The sequence below is a fragment of the Mus caroli genome, unplaced genomic scaffold, assembly GCF_978045245.1.
Source record: "Mus caroli unplaced genomic scaffold, Mus_caroli_1 scaffold_15, whole genome shotgun sequence".
NCBI lineage: Eukaryota > Metazoa > Chordata > Mammalia > Rodentia > Muridae > Mus > Mus caroli.
In genome coordinates this window covers 19,639,856-19,665,087 of record NW_028227270.1, presented here as the reverse complement: position 1 = coordinate 19,665,087, position 25,232 = coordinate 19,639,856, and the positions used below count along the sequence as shown (strand labels likewise).

At 44.4% G+C, this 25,232-nt stretch overlaps 1 protein-coding gene across 3 annotated transcripts in view; it reads right to left on the bottom strand.

Moving 5' to 3' along the window:
* Window positions 1–558: 558 nt before the first annotated feature.
* Pik3r1 (phosphoinositide-3-kinase regulatory subunit 1) overlaps window positions 559–25,232 on the bottom strand; it is an 86,531-nt gene continuing 61,857 nt past the window's right edge. The window contains exons 5-16 of one of the 3 annotated variants that reach the window (XM_021180331.3): window positions 22,712–22,843; window positions 21,730–21,931; window positions 21,466–21,545; window positions 10,259–10,361; window positions 9,307–9,405; window positions 8,887–9,067; window positions 8,553–8,678; window positions 7,453–7,595; window positions 7,082–7,258; window positions 6,924–6,992; window positions 6,171–6,341; window positions 559–4,787 (exon numbers count right to left, since the gene is read on the bottom strand). In XM_021180331.3, coding sequence (XP_021035990.1) covers window positions 4,598–4,787; window positions 6,171–6,341; window positions 6,924–6,992; window positions 7,082–7,258; window positions 7,453–7,595; window positions 8,553–8,678; window positions 8,887–9,067; window positions 9,307–9,405; window positions 10,259–10,361; window positions 21,466–21,545; window positions 21,730–21,931; window positions 22,712–22,843 — 1,673 coding nt within the window. In that variant the 3' untranslated portion in view covers window positions 559–4,597. Of the gene's footprint in view, window positions 4,788–6,170; window positions 6,342–6,923; window positions 6,993–7,081; window positions 7,259–7,452; window positions 7,596–8,552; window positions 8,679–8,886; window positions 9,068–9,306; window positions 9,406–10,258; window positions 10,362–12,003; window positions 12,906–14,198; window positions 14,310–21,465; window positions 21,546–21,729; window positions 21,932–22,711; window positions 22,844–25,232 lie in introns of those variants that run through there. The other 2 variants (XM_021180333.3, XM_029468621.2) reach the window with 2 other exon arrangements.

The window sequence follows — 25,232 nt, the reverse complement described above, 5'->3', positions numbered from 1 at the left end:
TTCTGGCAACCTCATTGTGCTTACATATAAGATGTGTGGCCTACATACACCATACATACACAAGAGTGTGGTGGTGGCAGGTTCATCCAGCAGGAAATGTCGGTGGGGAAGTCATTTCACAGTAAGAGCTGCTTCTTGACCAGATGATGCAGGCACACTGGTATGTGGGGACTAAGTGGCCCTGTTTATAGTCTCAGGTCACATCATTGTTCTTCTACCATGAGTTTAAATAATCCAGTGTACAAGAGACAAAACCAGAAGCCATCAAAAACCCAAAGGAACTAGTAGATAATTGTCAAGGTTGGGTGGAGGGCAGGAAAGATGGAGGGAAATGAGACTTTTCGAATAGCAAGAACATGCCTTGAAATGATATCACCTAGAGGTATTTATTTTCTACCACCAACGCATTAAGATGCTATTTATTATAAATAGCGCTGAGCACATTCAAGTGACTGATTTGTACCTTCAGTTTATAAAACGGAGTTGGAATAGTGAAACAAACAGGTTGGTGGGAGTTTAGAAACGTCTCCGGTGAACACTAAAATTTCAAATGGAGACTTTTAAGTTTCAAAACAACCTTTATTCTGTTTGAGGACCTAATACAATGCATTAAGCAACTTAAAACAATACATAGCTTCACTGAATCTATAACTTGAACAAAATGTCAAGGAGGCACACTCCCTCCCCTCCCGCCCCAGTTACCTTGTAAAGGCAAAATTACAACCAACCATGACATCCTCCCTCTCGTCAAAAGACCAACTTTAGTTTATCAATGTCATATAAACAGATTTGTAAAAACATTGAACAGAGTGTAGCTTTAAAAAATACACACATATAAATGAGGGCTTTTTTGTTTGTTTTGATTTTTTTTTTCTTCTTAAATAGCAGCATCCTGGGCAGCCAATGCTATCTCATGGCGACAAGCTCGGTATGAAGCAGGAGTCTTTCCGATGGAGCCAATTCTACCCTCTCCCTACCCCCAGTACTAGTTATTTTATATAATTATAGATTGTTGTAAGAAAGAGAAGAATTTGGCATTTTGGAACGTTGTCCCATGGGAGGCATTGTGCTTCTCTTAACTGCCCCTTTCTTAAATGACCCTAAATTCGAACAGACAACAAAACCCACTTTCCAACTGACTTGGATACCATGCATTGCGAAAGCACAGTTGGGAAAACCTGCAAGAACTTTCTCCCAATAAAGAACATCAGTAGGACTTCCCAAACAAGTTATAGTTCATAATCAGATATATGACAAAGCGATTGGTTCCCCACAATGACAGCTCACAGAAACACACTCTGACTTGACAACATTGAGAACAGGGATCCATCAGGTAAGCAAGTCATCCAGGCCGCTCCCTGAAAGGGAAGAGCTTCTAAAAACAGGAGAGTATCAAATGACGGACTTCTCACTTCACTTGTGGACAAATTTTACCTTTAGAAGACAAAACAAAGCAACAGCAAAGAAATACACGAACACACACACACGCACATACGCATATACAAGACCTGTACTGGACATCTGCTTGTTATGTACTTGAACTTGACTGTGGATCTGCGTGGCTGAAAGGTGTACTGGAAACAGTCCATGCACATTATACATATATACATATATCCAGGGCTGTGAAGTTGTCAAATGTTGAAAATATGCTTGCTGCCTTATCCCATGGCTATGATCACTCTGGTGTAGAACACAAGGTCCCAACCCTCCCACTTCTATAGTCTAGCTCAGCAGCTTAGTGTCTGGCTGTCTCTAGAATGGGACAGTTGGTGAGAAAACCTGAGTGGGCATGCTCACATCCCAGCTATGCCGTATCTATCTGCATTCATGAGCCACTCGGTGTTACTAGAAGATGGCTTGGATGGAATCCACAGAACCTTAATGGTCAAACCTCCCCAAGGACAGAGTTGGTGAGCATGCTAACCTGTCACCAAAAAGGCATTCAGCAGGACAGGTGTGCTATAACTCAATGACTCCTGCCTTCTGACACATGAAAGCTCTATTGTACTCACATCGGTGAGATGAGAAATTCAGGCAACTGCCTAAGTTGCAAGTCATCTTGCAGAGAGTGTTGAAGGAAAAAAAAAAAAAAACCCACTTAACAGATCTTGTCACGAAGCAATCTCAGATCCTTTTTAAAAATTAAAGTTCTTTGTATCTGATAGCATACATGATGTGCTACAAAAAGAAAAGGGAAAGAGAGAAAGAGAGCAGAGAGCAGAAGCCAACCACAGAGCTTACAAACAAGTTATTAACTCTTCAGTTGTATGTGGTGTGGCAGAATGCTACCGCTGGAGGTTGCAAAGCCCAGAGTCAACCGGGGGAATCAATTTCCTGGCAGTCAGGAGGTGGTCGGGTCAAGTTTGTGGGCTGACAGTCTGGCTGACTGACTTTTGCTCTTGAGAATGAGCAGTGGCTTCATAGGAAGAAAAGTAATACATTCTACAGACCATTAACCCAGCCACTGGGCTGCAAATTCCAAGATCGAAACAAGAGCAATATTACAAGACCCCCCAAATAAGGGAAGAGCTATAAAGCTGTGGGTGTGTCTGATATTGAGAAAGAGAAACTGAGGATGGCTCGTGAATCTACCTGGGCTGCGACAGGGACTACCAGCAACCTCTACCTGTCACAGCACATGGCAATTCCCCATGAACTCGCCAGCTTTGACATATGTACACTAGGGTAGGAAACTCGAACTTTTGTCCTAAATTACAGATGTCACCAACTACTCCCTTTGCACACCGTGATGTATGCAGCATGCACAATCACAGTAATGAGAAGACCTGTCAGAACTGTTAAATGTTTGCACTTAACAATCTCCACAAAGCACAGTGACCACCCACTTGGGTCTACTTGCCTTCCATTCTAAACTGAACTCTGAACAGAGAGCTGGGAAAAAATATCAAGCACCCAACTAGATACTGTTTTTTCAGACCATGCTTTAGCCAAAATGAATGGTGACTGGCTGACTGCTGTGACTAGTCCAATGCTACAAAGAAAAAAGAACACATTTTCTAAATGCAGGGATCCAACCTTGAGACCAGTGTGTTACAACAACGAAAGAGGGCACATTCCAGGAACCCCAGAACAAACTCAGCACTTCATGACAACGGAGATGCTGGCCAGCTGTGCTGGGATGGAGTTATAACAGTAGGTCTGGAGTTGCTGTTAATTGCTAATGACTACCAAACTCAGATGGGGAAAGACAGGAGACAAACAGCCTGGCTCCCCCCCTTCCCTGGGATCCCTAGAAAGTGCACACCACCTTACTTCCCCCCCCTCCCCTTACCCCGCCTGTTACAACCCATGACCGCCTCCCCCTCCCTCCAGATTCAAGAAGTTCACAATTCATTAGGAAACAAACATTGCCAGGTACCGTATTTCAAGAGTCTTAACACTGTTGGACTCAGCAATACTTTGTCATATCATATATCATTTTCTTTTTCTTTTTTTATTGAATAAAGCAGCTTTGAAGCTTATCAGGGCCCTGCCCAACATTTAGTCCAAAAAAAAAAAAAAATCTGTTATGAACTTTTTAACCTTGGGCTAACAGCCAAGTACTCTGTACAAGAAAAACTGTAAAATATTTCATAGTTTTAATTCTTAAGCCATTCTCCTTTCTGGCATCCTGTACACTTCTTTAAAAAAAAAAAGTAAAAATAACAAAAACAAATATTAACAAAAATCAGGGACAATATTTTCAAGCAACAAAAACTGGGGTAAGGGAAGCTTATTCCGAAGGTGTATTTGAAACGGGTAACAACATAAAAAAAATTAAGAATTGCATAGCGCTGCACGTTTATAGCCTTCAGCAAAACAAAACAGAAGCTATTTGGTATTGATACAAATCCATCTATTTGATAGTTAGTCACCCAATATTATGTACATATTTTATATACTGAATGTCACTGTAAGTCCCCTTCTGCACACTCTTTTTTCTGTTGGTGGGCTGTTGGTTGCTGATTTGATAAGTTTAAACAAAAACGTTTTCTGGTGTTCTGTTTTTCCTCCGAACAGACCGCATCAATGTTCTCTCCAAGTGTCCTGTGTGAGCAGACGCGGCTCTCTGACACGTATCATTCGCTCTTTTAGAAAGGAAATAATCCACAGTGTGGTGTGTCTGGGTTCACCACACCCAGCGACACCCAGGCTACACCAGGCTGGACCAAGCGGCCCCAGGCGCAGGCTCTTCGGCCCTGTCTACCTTCTGGTCTCCAAAGTCCCAACTTGTAGCTGGTAAAGCTTCAGAAAAGCGTTAACAAGCACCATGGTTAAAGGCCTCTTTGTCCCTGCACGGAGAGATTTTTGCATTTCTTTTTCTCTGTGTGTTGGTTGTGTGTTGTGGCTTTAAATTAAAAAAAAAGAAAGAAAGAAAGAAAGAAAGAGGATAAGGTTAGAAACGTCTGGTCATCCAACAGTCCGAGGCTGCGTGTCTTCCCCGACTTCTTTTTGTCCAAGAAAGCTCTAGTCCCATGTGCAGACAGCCGGCTTCGTTTCTGCAGCTCAGTTCACAGGTCGGGCTGGAGAGGAGCCCTTTGCTTCTCAGAGGCCTTGGGTGGCTTGAAGGTGAGGAACTGGATCCGAGGGCAGCGCTTCATCGCCTCTGTTGTGCATATACTGGGTATGCTAGTGTGACATTGAGGGAGTCATTGTGCTGCACGAGGGAGGTGTGTTGATAATGTAGCACCAGCTCCTTCAGGGAGCTGTACAGGTTGTAGGGCTCGGCAAAGCCATAGCCAGTGGCAGTCTTGTTAATGACGCAATGCTTGACTTCGCCGTCTACCCTGGAAAGGGGAAGGGAACAAAAAAGTCTTTTTCAGTGGGTCTCAGATGATCTGGAATGCTGCAGGGTATTTTTTTAACAAAGCCAACCTCATGGAGGGGCACAGCGAATGGGTCTGTTTCCCTCCTGGGGAACCAAAGCCCCAAAGCCAGAGTAAACTATGAGTGCCCTTTGCAACATACACCAGGACTAACCATTTGAGCCTGCTTCATTGGACTTTAAATGGTTTAACACAAGGAGAGGCATAACATGTATGTATGGAGTAGGGTTCCTATGAGAAATGTTTGCTATATGTGGGGCTGGATGTGCCATGTAGTAAGCACGTGACAAATGACAGTTTCCAACCTCTCTGGTGCTGTTATTAATGTGTCGGTGAGACCACATGGTAGCTTCCCTCCCTCCAGTTCTAATCAACAGGTCTCTTAGGCTTTCCTTGAGACGTCATCAAGACTATCTTGGTGTGTATTCTGCATTCTGCTATCCTCTCATCCTAACTCAAAAGCTCTCCCTCTCTCTTTCTTAAAGAGATAGTTCAAAAATGAAGCGGTGATGGGTTGTAGAAGGTTCTTTTGGTGTCCGTGCATACAAGAGGACAGTTATTTTTCTGTCCCTAATATGCTCATGACTCCAAACCTTCCTTGCATTGTCCTTTCAGTTGACTCGGGGTCTCCATGTTGAAGGCTATGCTGGCCTCAACCACTCACCATCCTCTTGCCTACGCCTCTGAGGGCTAGGATTACAGGCGCCATGCTTGGCTTCCGAGTTTACTTTTCAAAGTACTCCTCCAAAGTATTAAGATGTAAAAAGAAACGAGACTACAAGATAGACATGTGCCCACCTCGGGGTGTATGTCTGATGACCGAAATGGAGTCTTCACTCTTGTTTTGGTCGTCCCTGAAGGAGTGCTTGCTTTATCTAGTTCAGGTGATGCTCTCACAAAACAGACTATGCATTCTAGCTATACTGACTTGTAGAGGGGTCGGGACAGTGGGCAGGTACAGCCATTTCTGTTTATAATTAAGACAAGAAAGAAAGAAAGAAAGAAAGAAAGAGAGAGAGAGAGAGAGAGAGAGAGAGAGAGAGAGAGAGAGAGAGAGAGAGAGAGAAAGAAAGAAAGAAAGAAAGAAAGAAAGAAAGAAAGAAAGAAAGAAAGAAAGAAAGAAAGAAAGAAGACCTAAAGACATCTAGGAATTAATTCACTTGTCCCAGCTGTCCTACTAAATGGCAGCAGGTGTGTCTCTCTCTGTTAGATGTTCTTAACAGATTCATCTGCCTGGACTAACCATACTTCTTCAAGGTTAGAACATTTTTTTTTTTTTCAAATTCCCATCGCGGAGGAATAAACAACCGAAACACAATGAGTGAGTTGCCCTGGGCTACTTACACTACGGAGCAGGCGTAACAGCCCTGCTTACTGCTCTCCCGGACAAGGAAAGTGCCGTCTCGCTTCCCTCGCAATAGGTTCTCGGCTTTGTTTCGGTTGCTGCTCCCGACATTCCATGTCTTCTCGTCGTGGTGGGGCAAATCCTCATCATCTTCTACCAGTGAGTATTGACTACATGGGCAGAAGGGAAGGTTTGTGACTCAAGAGTGTGGGAACCCAACCTGCCCCCAGGTCTCCTTCCCAGCAAGTCGGATAAGGTGACTCAGCCTTTCTCTCTTTTTGTTTGGCCTTCTCACCAACCCCCCAGGGTGAATGGCTAGCAGAAAGTTATTACTAGCTCCACCTGGAGTTCAGTAACCTGGGCAGAGGGCAGGGACGGTATTAAGAAGACTGCCAGTTTGAAAATAATTCAAACTAAACATATACTTAACCCTCAAAATACACTAAATGTAATTGTTGGTTTTCTCTCATTGTTCCAAAAATATGTGGGGATTTTTTTTCTGATGTTCGGGGACATCATTACAGACACACAGGGTCAATTTACAGAACTGTGGGTTAAAATACAAACAAAACCCCAAAAAACCCAGCCCTCCTGGACTCAACTCTCCCTGGGTGAAGCTCTGGACCTTGCCACTACCTTTATACGTTTTTTGGCTTGAGATTTGTCCCAAAGTCACTGAAAATCTGTTGACAAAACTCCCGGCTGCCCAATCCCCCTCACCCCCCAAAAAAGCCTCCTCAGTAGCTACTCACTCTTCGGTATTTTCATTCCCCAGCCACTCGTTCAGCTTCTTCTGCCGCACACCTTTCTGCGTCAGCCACCTGAAAGAGTTGTGCAAACAAAGGACATTGAGAATCCCTCCTTGAATTTAGCCACTGCCAAGTCTTCAGGTTCTACCTCCGACACTTACATCAAGTATTGGTCTCTTGTCTTTCTCAACTGGATGAGGTCCGGCTTAATACTGTTCATGCGTTTGTCGATCTCTCGATACTCAGCTGCCTGCTTCTTCAAGTCTTCTTCTAACCTCCTCCTACTGTCAATGATCTCACTGATTCGTGACTTCAGCTTATCATGGTTATGCATAATCCTGCAGGCAGGAGAAGCAGGTCAGTAAGTACCTACGTACACCACACAAAGGTCCCCAGAGTAAAGGGAGCTTTGTTTATTTCATTCGAAAGTTGCTCAAATTACAGGAAGGGAGATCTTCACTGCGACCCGTCTTAAACAATTTTTGCCACTTTCTGTCACAAGGATAATGGGAGCCTCTCGAGGTTCATCTACCTTTGAATTTCTTTCTCGTTGCCTTCGCGTTTAAACTTCTCTATGTATTCTTTGCTGTACCGCTCCTGGGTTTGGCATTGTTCTTCAAATATTTTTATGGTTTCATTAAATGCTTCAATAGCTGTTCTTTTCATTTGGATTTCCTGCAACACAAGTTTCATCAGGCAATGTCATCGCTTTCAGAGAACGACTTCTTTACCATAAGAGACAAGCTAGCTAGCAATGCAACGCAAATGAGCTGCCAGTCAGCAGTCATCCATGGGTACCAGCAGCCCTCTTGGCCACTAACAGGCCAGATGCTTAAGTCCCTTATTGAAGTGATGTAATGGCCACACAGAGCCTGAGCAATTTTCTCATCGACTCCAAATCACCTCTAAATGGCTTGAGCATGAGACAACATCAGTGCTACATAAACAGCTGTATGGTATGGCTTAGACGACAGGAGTAAGGGGGCGGGGAGAGGCCTACACTGTGTATCTTCAGGATACAGGAGCAGGAGATAGGCAAGGCCGGTGTATGTAAGCAGGGCTGGGCATGAATTCACAAACTCTCGTCAAATGATCAAGAAATAGATGTTCCTGATGGAGAATTTTCTGTCTACTCTCACTTTTTAAAATTATGTTTTCTTTTTTTTTTTTTTTTGAGATTATAACATAATTACATTATTTCCTCCTTCCCTTTCAACCATCTCATATAACACTCCTTGTTCCTTCAAATTCGTGTTGCGAGAATGAACGAGTGCGTGCGTGCATGTGTGCGTGTGTTCAAGCCATTTTATTTTATGACACCCATGCTGCTTTCTCTGATAATCAACACGGCCACTTCTCCTCACAGCAGGAGGGATGGGTCTGAACTTTCCATTCTAGAGCTTGGACAAACTGACATTAGCAGTTATTATCAATGTCTAGCCTAGGCAGAAGTAACCAGTCCGAAATTAACGTTCCATCAACTGAAAGCTCATAATAATAACACTGCCAGTTAGAAGCAAGCTTAATGTAGGACTTTATAAGCATGGGTTACGCTGAAAAGGGTTAGAGACACTTAATTCTTCCTTTGAATCTGAGTATAGCATGTGTTAGTCCGAAATATCTTAAACTCACCTGGGAGGTACGGGTGTACTCCTCATATAACCTATCATATTCCCGACTTTTTTCTTGAAATTGAGTATTATATTCATGTAATTTTTTCCCTACAGCCTCAATATTATCTTCTTTGACAACTTGATCCTGGAAGAATATACAAGCAGGGAAAAAAAAAGAATTCAGTTGATGAGCTACTTACTCAAATCACAATCCCTAATGGCATAGTCAATATGGTATCTGATTTAGCCATTATAAAATTCTGGTCAGGGTGTAAAGTTTGTCAAAACCCAATTTCAGCTCATTCCCTATGCTGGAGAGTCTCTGGCCCCCGTGTCAGCTCTGTGTGAATTACCTGCTGGTACTTGGACACTGGGTAGAGCAGCTTCACATCCAGCTTGGGGTTGTACTGAGCTAAAGACTCGTTCCGGTAGTGGTTGATTAACTCGACCACAGAGTTGAACGTTAATGGATCAGAGAAGCCGTATTTTCCATCGCGGTGAAAGATTTTGATTAATTTGTTATTTCCTCCTTTCCTGTAAATACAATACAAAGATAATGATTATTAACGTTTTCTGATGCAGAAGGAGGGCTCTCGGGATGGGGAGGAGAAGGCAGTAGGAGAAAGGGACACATCGAAGATGTTTGAAAAACATCCTATGATGAACCCCATCACTTTATATGCTAATTTAAGGAGGAAAAAATAGGCAATCTAATGAAGAAATGTTTTAGTGACAACTGAGACGTCGCAATCACAGCTGACTTCCGGGCTCACCTTAGTGTGAGAGTGTAATCGCCGTGCATTTTAGTAGATGCGTCTCGTACCAAAAAGGTCCCATCAGCAGTGTCTCGGAGTTTTTCATTCACTTCTTCCCTAAAATGAACACAGTATAAGACCATACTTACTTTTCAACTTTGAATAACCACACACTTACAAAGACACACACACACACACACACACACACACACACACACACACAGCTTCCCTTCTCCTGCTCTGGAGATTGATTTACCACTGGGATACAGCCTTAGTCTTAACAGACACTATTCTTTAGGATACTGAGCAGAAAATCCAAAGGTTCCTTGTCTTTACATTCTGCGGTCCTTGTAGATTTTACATGTTGGTATTGTACATTTTCAAAGAACACTAATAATTCCTTCTTTGCTTATACAAAAGTGCTACAGATTCACCCCACAGAAAATAAGTACACTACACATTACATACACTTACATATACACACCCATTTTCACTATTGGTGACTATAATACAAAAGTTGTTGGATATACATACACACACACATACACACATACACCAGTTACTTTCAAATCAGCACAGAAAATCAGGATTCACATAAAAAAAAAAAAAAAAAAGAAAGAAAAGGTCCTAGCAGCTCCCTCACTAACCACTCTAAGAGCTAAAGGAGCAACCCCTTTATTCCCGAAGCCCTGCCCATTAGAGAGAAAGCAGGCAGTGCCCTGTTACCCCGACCTTCTCTGGCACCTCTGGCAACAGGGAAGCTTCCTGGGTATTCAATGTCCTGTGTCACCCAGCACCCACAGTGCTCCAGTGCTCGGTGACTTTTCTTGTCATCTTTGGAAGGGACCCAACTATGCTTCATGCTTATGTTGGATGACATCCTAAAAACGGCACTGAGCAAGCCGGTGCTTTCTGCTCTTACTCGAAACCTCCCTGCAGCTGGTGAGAATGAGCAGCTCCGTGGCCTTACCTTGAGATATCTCCCCAGTACCATTCAGCATCCTGCAAGGACATATTGTTGTTCATGCTGTTGTTGGCTACAGTAGTGGGCTTGGGTGGTTTGGGGGGCAGTGCTGCAGGCAAAAGAGGAGACCAAAAAAAAAAAAAAAAGTTGTAATCCGAACTCCCAAGTGTACATTTAAAATTAGACTTGCATCTTTTCATTATAAAAACAAACAAACAGTAAGGGGTAGGGGGGCGAGTGGTATAATTCTATTTTAGTTAAAATATATAAAAATTCAATTCTATTTTCAGTTAAAAGGCAATTGAATTTACTAAAAATATTTATAATGGAGGGGGGAGGGGTGGGAATGGATACCAGGAATTCATCATTTCAGGTACCACGGAAGACACTTGTCTTTGAAGGAAATCTCAGAATATGACTTAAAACGAAAACTAGAAAGGAAAAAGTAGTAGTGCATGACAGGGGTGGGGGTGCAGAGATGACAGACAGACAGACAGACAGACAGACAGACCGACAGACCAACCTAGAGGTTAGGAAATAAATAGGGCTGGCTGTGGGAGAAAATTTCATAGCAAGTCCAGAGTCGACATTCTCTACTTCTAGATTTTAGCTGCACTAAAGTTGTGCACCCTGGCAGCTCCGTCTAAAGTAAGAAACCAGGAACATCTGAGAAGCAGAAATAACAGGAGCTGGGCTTTCATTCTTCTTCCTTAATTACGAAAGGCAAATTTGGTTGCTGTGCCCTGCCTGAGCACAGTAGTCACATTTAAAGCAGCCCTCATTTACAGCAACCATGTTTTAAGTACTGGGTTTTTCTATGTTGATACTTCAGGCACAGCTCTGCCAAAGCCACTTTAAGAACCTCATCTGTGACCTAAATCTCCTTAGTCTCCATGTTACTCTTCTGCTGGGGGACGCTAGGCTCTCCATGTTACTTTTCTGCTGGGGGACGCTGGGCTTTAGATGCCAGGTCCGGTTAAAAACCCTATCCCCTTCTTCAGTGTCAAATCAGCACCCACAGGGTGGCAAGAAGCCCCTCGGCGTCTCTGAGTTCCCTCGTGGTAGGAAGGGCTGACCCCAGAGGGAACAACCAATGAGCCTAAGATTTTTAGCTAAATCCCAAACCATTAACTTTGAAAGCACTGTAACTGCTTTAATTTATGCCCCGGGAAGATTCCAGGTGTCTAGTAAGACTATTTTACAAAGGTGAGGAAAGACAACTTCTTTTCCCATTGTAGTATCTCAGCATGAGAGAGAGAGCGAGAAAGTCCCCACATCTGATTTACGAGAGAGTCGCGGGTCATCAGAAACCAGTTTGAGTCACTGCTACATCTCACATGCTTTCTGAAGCACCCGGTGTCATCAAAGTACCACAGAGCCCAGAGCCAGCAGAGAAAAGCCTCACAAAGGACACGTCCTCTTAATGAAAGGAACAAAATACAACAGTATAGCCCAACTTGCCAAGGATCACAATTAACAAAAGACAGCAGCGGACAGAAAAAGCAGAAACTAGTTCCCATCCATTCAGCAAGAACCAGCGTTTATCGACCACAGCCTGGGCTGCTTGCTGCTACAGGCAGGCAAAGAGTCTATTTAATTTTAAAGTTCTAATCAAACTAATTTTAAACCGTGAAACACATCAGTAAAAATAGCAACCTCAAGAGGATCTGTTACAGCAGCTTTCAAAAAGAAAAAAAAAAAATTAAAGCCACAGAATTATCTAGCTCTCTCCGTTAATACTGCAGTATTACCTGGTGGATCCATTTCTATATAAAACATCAAGTCTGTGCCACAGTTTATATCTGTCTTGGCACACTCTAAGTCCAGGTCTTCCATAGTCCAAACCGTGGTGTACATTTGTGCGAGAGTTTCCTTGGCTTTGCTCGGTTATAAGAAAAGAGTCCGGCTTTCTTTGTAATGGTGTCTTGGAATTCATTTTAAAACCTATACGGGGCCGCACTGTAACCTATTACATCACACGCCCCAGCCAATCAAGTCAGAAAAATGTCACCAGACCACTCCTGCTTCGTCAGTTCTCCTGGATGCCAGCTTCACACGGCCCCAGCCTCTCTCTGAGAACCTACATGTCACGCCGCTCTGCTCCGCTCCGCTCTGGCATCTACGTGCTCATCATTTAAGGTGTTTAATTTGCCTGCTCTCTTCCAGCCCTGTGCTCTCTAAGTCACTCTTTATTACTCTGCAGCATGGTACATTCCACTGTTGGCAGATTGACAACAGCTGATAAACTGCAGCTTCCAGCTCCGTCCCCTTCGTGCATCTGGGTTTAGAGATAGCCTGGCTATTCCTTGGTATAAAAAAATCTTACAAAAGCATCAAAATAATATCCCTAAGGTCTCTATTACAGCCCTTAGGTATCACACATATATTAGAAGCAGAAAAGATCCGAGCACTCTGGATATTTAAATCCAGTCTTCCACAATTCACTGAGAGCTTAGATTTTAAACATTGCCATAGACGCACCACATTAGAGAGAGAGAGAGAGAGAGAGGCTTAAAGACAGTACTTAGGCAAAATGCCTCTACCAGATATCCCAAGGTCAAAACAAGACTTTATAGAATAATCATGAAAATTCAGCACAGGAATGAAGTTGTCTATTATTTTGTAGAAATGATAAGCATATGCTCAATAGTGGTGAGTTTCAATGTTACTGCCTAACGACACTGGGCAAGAGGATGCTTCTGAAAAAAAAAAAAAAAAGAGGCCGTATATCAGAACGCAGAGTACAGGTGATCTCTGCCAAGTGTCTCACTCAGGAACCCATCTCACTGCTAGCTGCTTTAAGGAAGGTGATGTAATCTCTCTTTCTCTCTCTGTGCCCCCCCCCTTCTCTCTTTAGCTCAGAGTCCTACTGAGGGATTGGGGGGGGGGGGGGCAGTCGGACAAATATTCCTTCTTAGTAGTGTTCAATATAAAGAAATCAATTTCCCTACAAATGTAATGATTCATTTTGGTTCTTTAAATCATTCTGCATGCAATTCTGTCACCACAACTGGAGCTTGATGTACGCTGCCCCTGGGAGCCAGAACCTCTTGACATTTACATTGATGATTGGGGTAATGCTGCAATGTAAATGTGGCTTCCTTTTAAAGAGTGGGCTTTGTGGCTGTGAATGTTGTGCACTAGGGAAGGATTTACAGAACACGGGGGTAGGGGTGGGGGGGCCCTTTACATTTCTATCCCATTTGGAATCGCACAGCATTAAAAGTGGAACAGGGCATCCCTTTCTCTGGATGCTGTCCACTGGCATCCCTTCTCTACCGCATTTCTGTATTATTGGAGACTCAACCTGTCCCTTCCACCTCATACTTCTCTATTTGCCCATAGATTAGAAACCCAAGTTTAAATAAGTCTAAACTCAACGTCAAATAAAAATGGTAGAGAAGTGTGTCCTTAGATAAGATTTAAAAAAAAAAAAAAAAAAAACACGTAGTTGAATAAAAACATTGAGTCTTCTCCCAAAAGTAAAGAGACAGGTCGTCTGGGCAGTACGGCCCAAGGGTTAGCCCACAGGGACTTATGTGCGGCACTCAGTAAAGTCAGCCTAGCTGTAGACTGCTGCTGCCCATGTGGCAAGGGAACCCAAAGAGCAGGTCTGGGAGACAGGTGATTTTCCATGGTCCCTGCAAGCCCTGGCTTGGCCCCAACTTCCTGCCCAGTACTTTCTAAACTCCAAACCTAAACCCCATCTCTTCTCCGCAGTGTCCCCCCCTGGAGGACAGAAGGGAGTGTCTCCCCCTAATCGCCCATCTGCTCTCCCCAGGCAGCACTCACCCAGGCGCACACACTCCCAGCGCTCACACACACACACACACACACACACACACACACACCCGCTCGCCCAGCCAAACTAGAGAGGACAGCTTGCAGATAAAGAGCCCGGTGCAGAGAAGTGCATAAATGAAAAAAAAAAAAAAAAAAGACTTACTTTGCAGGTTATGCATTTCAACGGTTTCGCTTTGAACTGCCAGTATCCCACCGAGAAAAAAAAAAATCCAAAGAAGCTGTTCTTCTACCAAGTGGTCCCAGCCCCCGAGGTTCTCCCGCCCGCCCGCCCGCCCGCCCGGTACCGGCAGTAAAGAACCTAGCTGGAGGAGAGCGCGCAAGGCGGGGGCGCGCGACTCTCAAGCCCGGCTGCCGGCTCCCCAGGGCTAGGCTGCAGCGGGTCCCTCCGCCCCGCGCCCCGCCCCGGCAGCAAGTCCCCGGCTCCGCGAACAGAGCCCCCTGGGTCGTGCTACTGCACCGGGGAAGAAAGGAGCCCCGGCGGGCGCTCGCACGTCTCGCTCAGATAAAGATCGCGGCTTCATGATTAACTCAGGCAGGTTCAAATATTTGCTGAGCTAGGGATTTGGGGAGGGGGAGGGGCACCCAAGTCAAAGTCAAAGTTGTCATCGGGCTGACAAGTGGCCGAGGCAAGACTAACTTGCTCATTTTCGTCCGGGAAATGAGAAGGGCATTGTAAGGGGGTGCTGAAAATAGTCCTCCCTGGTGGCCATGGTGCTTGTAACGCGCTGGCAGCCCCCGCTCCGGGGGCTCAAGTGGGCCGCAGTGAAGCAGCACAGGAAGTAATCCACCTAGTTCATCAAAAAATAGAATCAAAGCCGCGTTTGTGAAGGCCTGAACCTCTCAGAACAGCTCAGGACAGGGTGCCTCTCTCTCGTGTCCTCCTCCTCCTCCCACGCACTGGCACAGTCAGCCCCGCAGGTGTAACAGGAAAGCCCTTCACATAGGGCCTCATACTCATACGCAGGCTAGCAGCCCCGGAAGGGCATCCTTCAAGCAAGCCCAGATCTTTAAGGGGTCAACTTCAGCTCACCTTCAAATGGCCCTAGGACTTTCTAATCGGAGTATCTAAGAGGTGTGTCTGCACTGGGTTAACTGGTGTGTCTGCACTGGGTTAAATGCTGGCTGGGCGCGACAAAGGGACAGAGAAGGACGTGCTTTCCCTTCTCGGGGATTCTAGTCTGTAATTTGAGAAAGTTGCAGCTAACTGGGTTTAGGATTGCTGGATGGACAGAAATCGAGTCTTTTCCTAGGAAACGTCCCCATGGCATCTGCCCCGAAGCCCCCAGTTCTTTTGAACCATTAACGGAAAAAAAAATCACAAAGCCCCCCAAAACTTTGGGTCCTAAATTCCATTCTCAGCCCACTGCCCCTTGTCTTGGCTTTCCTTGGTTATGGAAAGTCGAAACTAACAAGCTGAATTTACTTTCTTTTTAGGCCACTCTGAAGAAAAGCCAAAAACCAAAAAGCAAAAACAAACCCTCACACCTATAACAAAACTCTGGCTTTCTTGTTTTCCTCTTTTGGCTTAAGAAAAATAAAGGTCCTTCTTATTTTCATGCATTGCCCTGATCTCAAAAGAGTTTCTCTGGAAAAAAACATCAGACATTGGCTTCTTCCGAATACCTGTCTGTAGGATGATTAAACTGTAAATCTGACAGTCTATTTTGTCTCAGAACAAAAGTATCCACCGTTAAAAAGTATATACCAGAAAAGACCCCAAATAGCCATGGACAGGTTGTTTCAAACAAATTCCTCACTATATGTACAATCCCCTACCCCGGAGGGTCTATTAGGAACATTAACTCCAAGTGTGAGCAGAATCTTTCTGCTATTAGTTTAAGGAGGGCGCCCTCTGCTGGCAGAACGGAGTAAAATCATGCCTGCTTAAGAGACAACTTCCAGTTTCACCTCCTCAGTATCCAAAAAGCCCCACAAATTAATAACACATAATTATAAATAGCTTATAAATATACGTAATTCACTACTAAACCAAAGTCACAGGTGTCACAATCACCTAGGAATTTATTTCCACTTGGCTAATAAGCCCCTTTAAGAAAACTTGTGCTTTCTTGGCATCCTATCTATTTGGGGCTGCTGAGACCCATGGCACATGCATAAGCGAAGGCTCACTTCACCTTCTGGATGCTTCAGGCCAGTGAGAACCCCTTTCCTCAGGGTTTTGTACAACTCACTTCAGAGGCAAAGGCAGGCCAGGGCTCGACTTGCCAGTAGATTTCAGCTAGCCAGGAAACTCTCATGGTTATTAACATGTGTTTCCAAGTTCTGTGACATGCTTTCTGCTCTGAACAAGACCTCTTTGGGGCATCACCCGAGACCTGGAAAGCTTGCTTCTCAGAGACTCACGTGCACCACTGTCAATGAACAAAAGCCAGGGAAAACAGGCAGCAGGAGGGAAAAAGGAATTATCCAAAGTTACCCAGGGTAAAAGGAATATGTTTCTTCACAATTCCAATGTAAGACATCTTAGAAAGTAGGGCCCTCCAGCATGGGGCTAATCCATGACTCCATATCCATGCGAGCTCAATGAACCCACATTAAGGAAAAACACCCTTTCCAGTTAATAAACAAACCCAGGTTTACATACCAAAAAAAAAAAAATAATAATAATAATAATCCAGGCACAGGCTACAGGCTTTCTGCAAAGGCACACCCACGCCCACTGTCTAGCAGACAGAGGAACTCCCCCTCCCACCCCAACCCCCATCCTGTGATGTCTGTCCCTTCAGAGTCAGAGAAAGCTGAACCCTGAAAACAAAAGTAAAAACATGGCCTAGCACGTGCCCAGGGCGGCGCTCATGTGGCACTAGGGGATCTCGAGTAAAACTTTTCTAGTTTTCATGAGATGGAATCAGGCTCTCCCCTGTTCACCTCCACCTTTTTCAAAGGTGGGTCTGCATCTTTTTCAAAGCCTTCAAAGATCTTACCTTAGAGACAACTCTCTCATGTCAGGCCATATTTTAAACCCAATGGGAGAAAAAACAAATGAGAGAGAAGTGAAACTCTTAAAGTTATTTCTCCCGTCTTCGTGTTTGCTTACATCTACAGCTGAGAATGCAGCCCAGGGCGTTTCAAACAAGATGCATGGATTCTGTTCTTTGCGAGGGATGTTTTGCAAAGCACCAACAGTTAAAAAATCAACCTTGACAGGTGTGTGTGGGGGGTCACTTCTTTCCTCCTCCTGGCTTACGGGTGCAATATTAGCCTCCAATTATGCTACATTAATATTTCTGAATATAGGCCCATTGGACTTGCAAATTTATATGCCCCAATATAGGGGAATGCCAGGGCCAAAAGAATGGGAATGGGTGGGTAGGGAAGTGGGGGGCGCTATGGGGGACTTTTGGGATAACATTGGAAATGTAATTGAGGAAAATATGTAATAAAAATATTAAAAATTAAAAAAAAATATTTCTGAATATATCCATGAAATCCAAAACACGGGTGGTATTCAGAGGTACCCTGTGTTCACAGTGATCTCTACTGTGGTTGCCCTGTAGGGATCAGCTTAGCTCCCTGCTCCCCGCGCCCCTCCCTGCCCCCGGCCCCATCTGAGGAGCCTAAGGAATTCCAGAAAACCTGCTGTTGAGCTTCAGATATAATGAAGACTTCTCAACCAGAGGGGATGGAGGGCAAGCTGATAGAGCTCTGAAAGCATACTGTCCCCATCACCTGTCCACATCTGTGTTTCCTTCCATAAGTCAAGGAATCTTTACCTCAAAGGGCTGCTGGGTGCAGGAAATCAGTTGGCTTCTGAGATTTCACTGCAATCTGAACAGCTTATCAGTGTATGTGTACATGTGGAGAATTAGGAGGCTGCTAATTCCAGACACTAATTGGAATGAATCAAGGTGAGAAATAGCCTTTGTCTTTGCTTCTTAGAAATGTAGCTGAACCAACTAAATTTACAGTAAAAAAGCAAACAACCAACAACCAACAACCACAGGGCGGTTAAAGATAAGGGAACAGGGGTTGAGGAACACACACAGGGAATGGGCCATGCTAACAACCTGCAGAGAAAGCGCACCGGGACTGGCTGGGACACAGATAGAATGGATGGCACTGGGAACACTGTGTACGGTTGTACATTCTGTACACTGTGCAAGGGCACACTGGCAAGGTGACAGAGGGAGTGGCATTGACACCTAGGCCACTCCACCCACCAAGACACACAGCTTGTTAAATCCTAACCACCGAGGGAGAGAGGCTCAACTCTCCTTCCACTATAGACACCTCACGGAGATTTGTCCCCCAAACTACCCACATAGGACTGGGACCCTTTGCTGCATATGGCCCTAGGATCTTCCCTCTCTCCTTGTTAGCTCAATACTTTCTGAGAACTTCAGAAGGCCTTTTCACTAGACACTGAAAACAGGCCCATGATTTGTAATGGATCCAGCAATGTAGGCAGAGATGATCTGCAGATGGGACAGGCTGAACTCAAAGGTAGCTTCGGGGCAGATCCAGGTGTGGCCTACACTGGTCGGGCAGCATAAAGCGAACCTCTCAGCTCTGTCTCCTCATCGTCCCAGTGATGCCTTATTAACACTGTCACTTAAAAAGTGGCCTTGTGTCAATGCCTGGTGGACCAGCTTGGAGAAAACACATTAAGAAATGGCGACATACAAATGTCCTAGAAAGTGTACACACCCTAGAGAGCATAGCCTGCTACAACCAGATTCGCTATCTGCCTGCAAATCAAAAGGCTATTTCCCTTTTCTACAGTTAAAACTGGATCTGCTTTTCAAGGCCCCTTTCGGGGCATACTCTTTATGAACGTCTCCACTCATCTGATCACCCTAAAAAGTCACCAACAGCACTTCTAAAGCTCTTTCTCTTGGGAGAAGTACACTCCCGGCTAGTATTTAGACACTGTGTCTTAACAGGCCTTATTTAAGTTGGTATTGTGCCTCAGACGTCAGCCTTATCATTCCAAGTACTACCTGGTAACAGCCCAGAGAAGATGCCAATCTGCCCTGCAACAAATACTTCCTTGTAGTCCCCACTTAAGGATCCTTCAACGACTCCTTTCTGTTCAGAGAAGCAGTTTCTATTAAATAACTGGTTTATGAGCATTCATTTGAGATGTGCTGGAGGTGAGCTTCCAAAGCCCTCTGGGACTCTTTCGTGCTGGGCTGGCGACGAGGGCCTCTGGGAATGCACTGCATTCCCACTGGGGTCACGCACACCCAAACCCTTGCCTGGGGGTGCCCTACCAATCACAGCACTGGAGCTATCCTAGAGCCCAAAGGTGACTCAGGATGGAGGCACCTTCTTTTACCCTCTTGTAGGTGGAGAGTGAAATGTTTGCACAGGTGAGAGACACTGGAGCATCCATTTGGTCCCACGGGGCCTATACAGTGCTCATTGTGGCTGAGAAAAAGCGCAGGAAGTGAAAATGGCTCGCATAGGGCTTAAGAATTACTTGGATCTAATTCTTTTTCTCTTCTCTCTTTTGAAGAAGCCGCACAAGGACTGGGACAATCCAGTCCGTTCAAATCTGTCATTCCTTGGCCGAGCTGACGGAACTAATCCTCCTTTGAAATTAGTGTACAAGCGTCTATGCAGGGCACTGTAGCCCTCTTCTGTGTATCAGCCGCAGTATGAAAATGGATACTGATGATACATGCTCACTCTTATAAGTCAGCCTTACAAAAGATATTTAATCCATTTGTATTAAACTACAGTGGTGAACTCCCCCCTCCCCAGACAAATAAGCCCTTAGTAATCAATTCATTTGTGAAAGTCCTGTCTGGCTTTGGGCTTCCATGTATATTCCCCAATGAGGCCAGAGAGTGCCATTAAGAAGACCATGATGACCAGATTCCCCCAACCCCACTCCCCACCATCCCAAGCCCTTCAGGGCACACAAAGCTCAGCTGTGCCTCCTCTCCGACAAACAGCCAAAGACAAGCAGGAGGAAGTGAACATTTGCAGCTCAGCCCTTTGGCTTAGGGCCTGAATATTCTTGGTGCCCCTCTTCCTTCCTAGCCTGTGTGGTTAGTCTCAGGGTAGGTAATCTCTATAGCTCACAGCCACATCCATGCCTCCACACTCTTTCTTCCCCGTTAAGGTCAAAAGCAGCTCCCAAGAATAACCCAGCGCTCCTGAATCCATTCTCTAGTAAACTCAGGATCATATGGGGTGATGCCCTTGGCCTCAAATCCCAAGCTAGGCTGAGGTTCCATGATGCACTCTGTCTATAGCTCTGGGCACCCCTGTTAAATGCTGTCTGCTGTGGTTTGGGACTTTTGAAATATACCATTCATCCATCATCTCTAGGCACCATATTTTGAGCCGGTCCACAGAACCTCTTTCCAGGTCCTGTATCCTGGGTGCTCATCCATATGTTTTGAGCCCAAGCCCTGGCCTCTCTCAAGCTGTCTCATCCAGATGCAAAGAACCACAGCTGGCCTTGCAATGACAGACAGAAAAGCCATGGTAGGATGCTCTGACCCACTGGCTGCTCACACAGTGGTGCTAATCTTTGTGAGTTACCCATCACAGATAGTAGAAGCAGGGTACTCCAGTGAAAAGCCTGGCACCGAGGAGGAGTACAAGCAGAACTTATCTCTTGGCCCTGCAACTATGCTCCCCTGCTAAGGGCTAACAAGCAATCTAAATGGCCAGCTCAGTAAGCTAACTGCTACTGGATCACAGGATGGTTGAACTCTCGAAATGAGAAGCCTGTTCCAGGTTCTTCCTGCTTCCTGAACTTCCTGAACTTAAATGGCTAGCTGAAGGCCCACCTGCTTTTAGAAAGGCATCTGGCTTGGTCTAAACAGCCCCAGCAGAACACTGCTTTCATACCGCCTGTGTTACTGAAAATGTTTATTTTGACAGACATTTCTTGGTATAGTCACTTCCAAAGCACACACTCCAAAATACTTTAAATTATATAGTAATTATAAATCCCCGTACTTTGTAAGATTTGGAAAAACAACAACAACAACAAAATGTCAACAGCTACAACGAACTCCATAAATTTATTCAGCAGCCTGAAGCCTAAGTGGTGGAAGGCCCAGGGAGCTCTCTCTATTCTTATCTAAGACAAAAAGATGGAGACAGGAAGGAATCTTGAGGTCAAGGCTAACCTCTGCTACAAAATGAGCTCAAGGCCAGCCTGGACTACATGGTGAGACCTTGTATCAAGCTAGTAAATTAAATAAAAATTAAAAATAAAAAAGTAAAACCAAGATAGCTTAAAACCTGCAAAACCCGACATATGACATTTCACAAATACCACCACTGTTATTTTTCCATGAACCATAAATTAGCATATTACTATTGATTGCAGAGACCTGTATTAATTCTGAGGAGCTAGAAACCATCGATTTCAAGGTCCAAAAAAGCTGAGCTGGAAGTGAGTGTCAAATGTTGCAGAGCCTTACCTGGTGCTGGCTGTCTCTCATTCCATTCCGTTGAGATTAAAATCTCTATCGCTTTTATGAGGTGTTCAGTATTATCAGAGCTGCAACAAAGAGCGTTTTGTGAGAACCTTCATTTCTAAAAGTAATTCTCTTTTCATTCATCTACATCCTATTGATGTGTGTGAAGTAAGTCCCCAGAAAACGTGCATCTGTGAGCCATCAATTTAGGGCCACTCATCAGCTCTCACCCATACCGTCCAAACCTTCTTTTCATCCTTCACTTACCTGGCGGCTGGAAATCTGAAAAGCACGGGGCTGAAAATCTCAGAGAGGACTCTTGCATTCAAAAGGTTTTTGCTGGAGGCTTGAGAGAGCTTGAAGAAATGCTTGAGCAAATACTGAAGAGTAAGCCAACACTGATGAGGTATATTAGGCAACCTAATGAGCTTCTTCAACAGCTGGATGCAGTCTTCAGGGCTCTGTAGTTCTGCAGGTTCAAAACAAAACAGGAAACAGAGTAAGGCTAGGTGTAGGTGCCGGTGAGCCAACGCTTTGACCATTTCTTCTCTCTCCCTTAGCTACACGAGGAGGCCCACACAGGCATCTTCAGGAAAGGTACCTAGGACATTTGTCCTTCTTAGTAAGAAATGCATTGTGAGAAAGTAAAGTTCTCAGGTCAAATGAAATACAAGACAACTCTTTTTGTAAAAAAAAAAAACCACAGACTGTTCTGGGTGTGCTCTCAGAAGCCTGGCCTCCATCAGGCAGCACCAAGCATGATTGGCTACTTCCTCGGATCATCAGATAAGTAGCACAGGTTATACTTTGAAGGTCACGGACCACAATTTCCTGTCCCCAAAGCACTGAACAGAGCCTCGGCTCCTGATGCTGAGTCTTCCACCCTTGACACATTTTGTTCTGGGTGTTCAGGGAAGAGGGCAAAAATATGCCCCATCATGCACTCTAGTACTGGATCTCTGAATCAGGTGCTAGGACTTGGATGGCTGTGGCCTGCCTAGCTGCAATGGTCTTTGCAGAGAGTAATCAAAAAGTTAACAGTTAGCCAGTTTCACACTTGGGCAGGCTTCTGAGCAAACACAAATCTGGGTGTCTTCTATCAGATGCTGTGTGGTAAAGGAGATCTGGGGTGGCAGTTTAGTGTTTTCTCAACGCCTCCTACCTATACAGGGCCATGGCACCTCCTAGAGTGCAAAGCATACCTACATCCCAGTATCCATTCCGAGAGGTCTGAAAAGAGAGAACCAACCTTGGGCTAAAGACATCATCTCATTGTAAACAGCTACAGGAATGACGGGATTTGGTAAGTCCGCGAGATAGCGTTTGAAAGCATCTGCTAAGACGTGTACGTCGATCATCTCCAAGTCCACTGACGCGGCATCTGGGAGAGAAACAATGTAAGAAATAGTTGATGCACTCAGACTTTCCTGTTGGGCCAGTTTTCCAAGTGTGGGACTTAAACGAGACACAGGGAAGGGAGCGATGCAGAGCAGAAGCCGTGGCACACTGACCACTGTTTCTCAAAGGGTCATTCCTGAAGTTGGGACGGAACAGCTTTTCTTTGTGGAGTTCTGTCTCACAATCAGCCTTTAACTATCACGTTAGTCCCATATTTCTTGGGGCAACAACAACAACAAAAAATATGCCACTGTTACGGACCAGTTAAAACTCTGCACTGCTAAGGTGGCATCTTCTCCATGCCTGTATTAAAAATCAAAGGCCAGGCAGGCGGATTTCTGAGTTCGAGGCCAGCCTGGTCTACAAAGTGAGTGCCAGGACAGCCAGGGCTACACAGAGAAACCCTGTCTCGAAAAAACCAAAAAAAAAAAAAAAAAAAAAAATCAAAGGCCCAGTTTTCCAGAAAGAACACGTTTTAGAGAGAGATCCTGTAAGGGGTGATTAGATTAAACAAGGTCATTAGAGTGGACCCTAAGACCGCTAACTGGCATCATTATAAAAAAAGACAAAGTCACAGACACAGGGACTACGGGAACAGAGGAAAGGCCTCAGAAAGACACACTGAGAGACGGTTGTTGGGGAGCCAAGAAAGGGAATCTCAAAGGAAGCGAACAAGGCCTAAACCTTCATCATCTTGGATTTCCAGCCTGTGAGGCTGTGTGAGAAATACATTTTATCCAGTTTTCTGGAGTGGTTCTGCCCTGGAAATAGCTCACCATACAATCAGTGTCTCCTCAAACCACAACAGGAAGAAGAGAAGTCCCAGGTTTTCCCAAATCTTTTTTTTTTAAAGATTTATTTATTTTATTTATAGGAGTACACTGTAGCTGTCTTCAGACACACATCAGAAGAGGGCATCAGATCCCATTACAGATGGTTGTGAGTCACCAGGTAGTTGCTGGGAATTGAACTCAGGACCTCTGGAAGAGCAGTTGGTGCTCTTAAACGCTGAGCCATCTCTCCAGCCCTGGTTTTCCCAAATCTTAACTGATGAATGCTGATGAATGCTGCATGAAATGTAACCCTAACAGAGTGATCAACCGATCATCTAGATACTACAGGCTTTTAGCAAACCAGTTCCAGATTACCTATTGAGCAATCGGAACAGGCTCAGAATGCCTCCCCGAATGCTGCTACTTTCTAATCTGTGAGCATCAAACTAGCTGGGAAGAAAGAGAAAAGGAGCAGCTTTCCCATCAGCTAGTAAGGAGGTCAAGCCATTCAGCCGAGGGTAACAGTAACCTAAAGTACTTTCCTGTACACGTGAGGTGTGCATAGTTCAGTCCTTGGGATGGGACAGGAAATGAGGGCCAATAGAAAGCAGGGGCACCGAGAGCAAGAAGGATCCAGGACATCCATAGAAGAGAGGCATTTGGTGATGGGACGTTATCTGGGGAACAGTGTGCTCAGACAGAGGACCTGACATTACTCATTCTCCTGCCTTCACTAAGGCACTGGGGGTTCTGCTGCCAAGGAGATATACAGAGTAAGATAATATAGAGATATAACCTAGTGTGTAGCTGGTTCAGGCAGGGTCTGGGAGATGAGAAATGCCAGAGTCACTTTAAGATGCTTCTACATAAGGCAAGGACAGTATTTAGGTTATCCTCGAACTAAAGATGATAGTGTAAAGCAGGCTCCTTAAACTTGCCCCATTCAATTAAAAACAAACAAATAATAAAAAAAAAAAAAAAAAAAAAAAACCTTTGCCCATTCATGATCTCTTTGTACCCAAGAAATTTGTATATGGTCCCAAATAGTTAGGTACATAAAACAGGCATACAAAGCAAATACTTAATGAAATTATAAAGCAGTTTATTTTACCAGAATTGCTAGGAACACATATAACTTTTATCATTGATTAAAGGTGAAAGCTAATTTGCATATTAATTAGAGATTTCTTTGTTTATTCTTATGCGGTAGTAAAACTTAGCTGAGTATTTGATGCTTCAAGATACAGAGCATCTTCAGTGCTTTTGGAGGTAATCGATGTTGACTTAAAAACTGTCAACGCTGGGACGTCGGTTTGTATAAATCCATGACACAAAATGACGGAATTATACGTCAAGGGCCATTCCAAATATTTCTGGAAATTCTTTCCTAATGATTCCAACCCAAAATTTATTTAACTTAAAAAAAATGAAACTCAAAGAACAATTTTTACAATCAAACATCTTTATATAATTCAATTCAAAGACATATTAATATTTGTGTACGTGCATATATGTGTATGTGTGTGTCTGTATACAAACATCCTAAGATAGACATGTTGAGGATGAAAAATTCACGTCAAAGTCTTCCATAGTTCGATC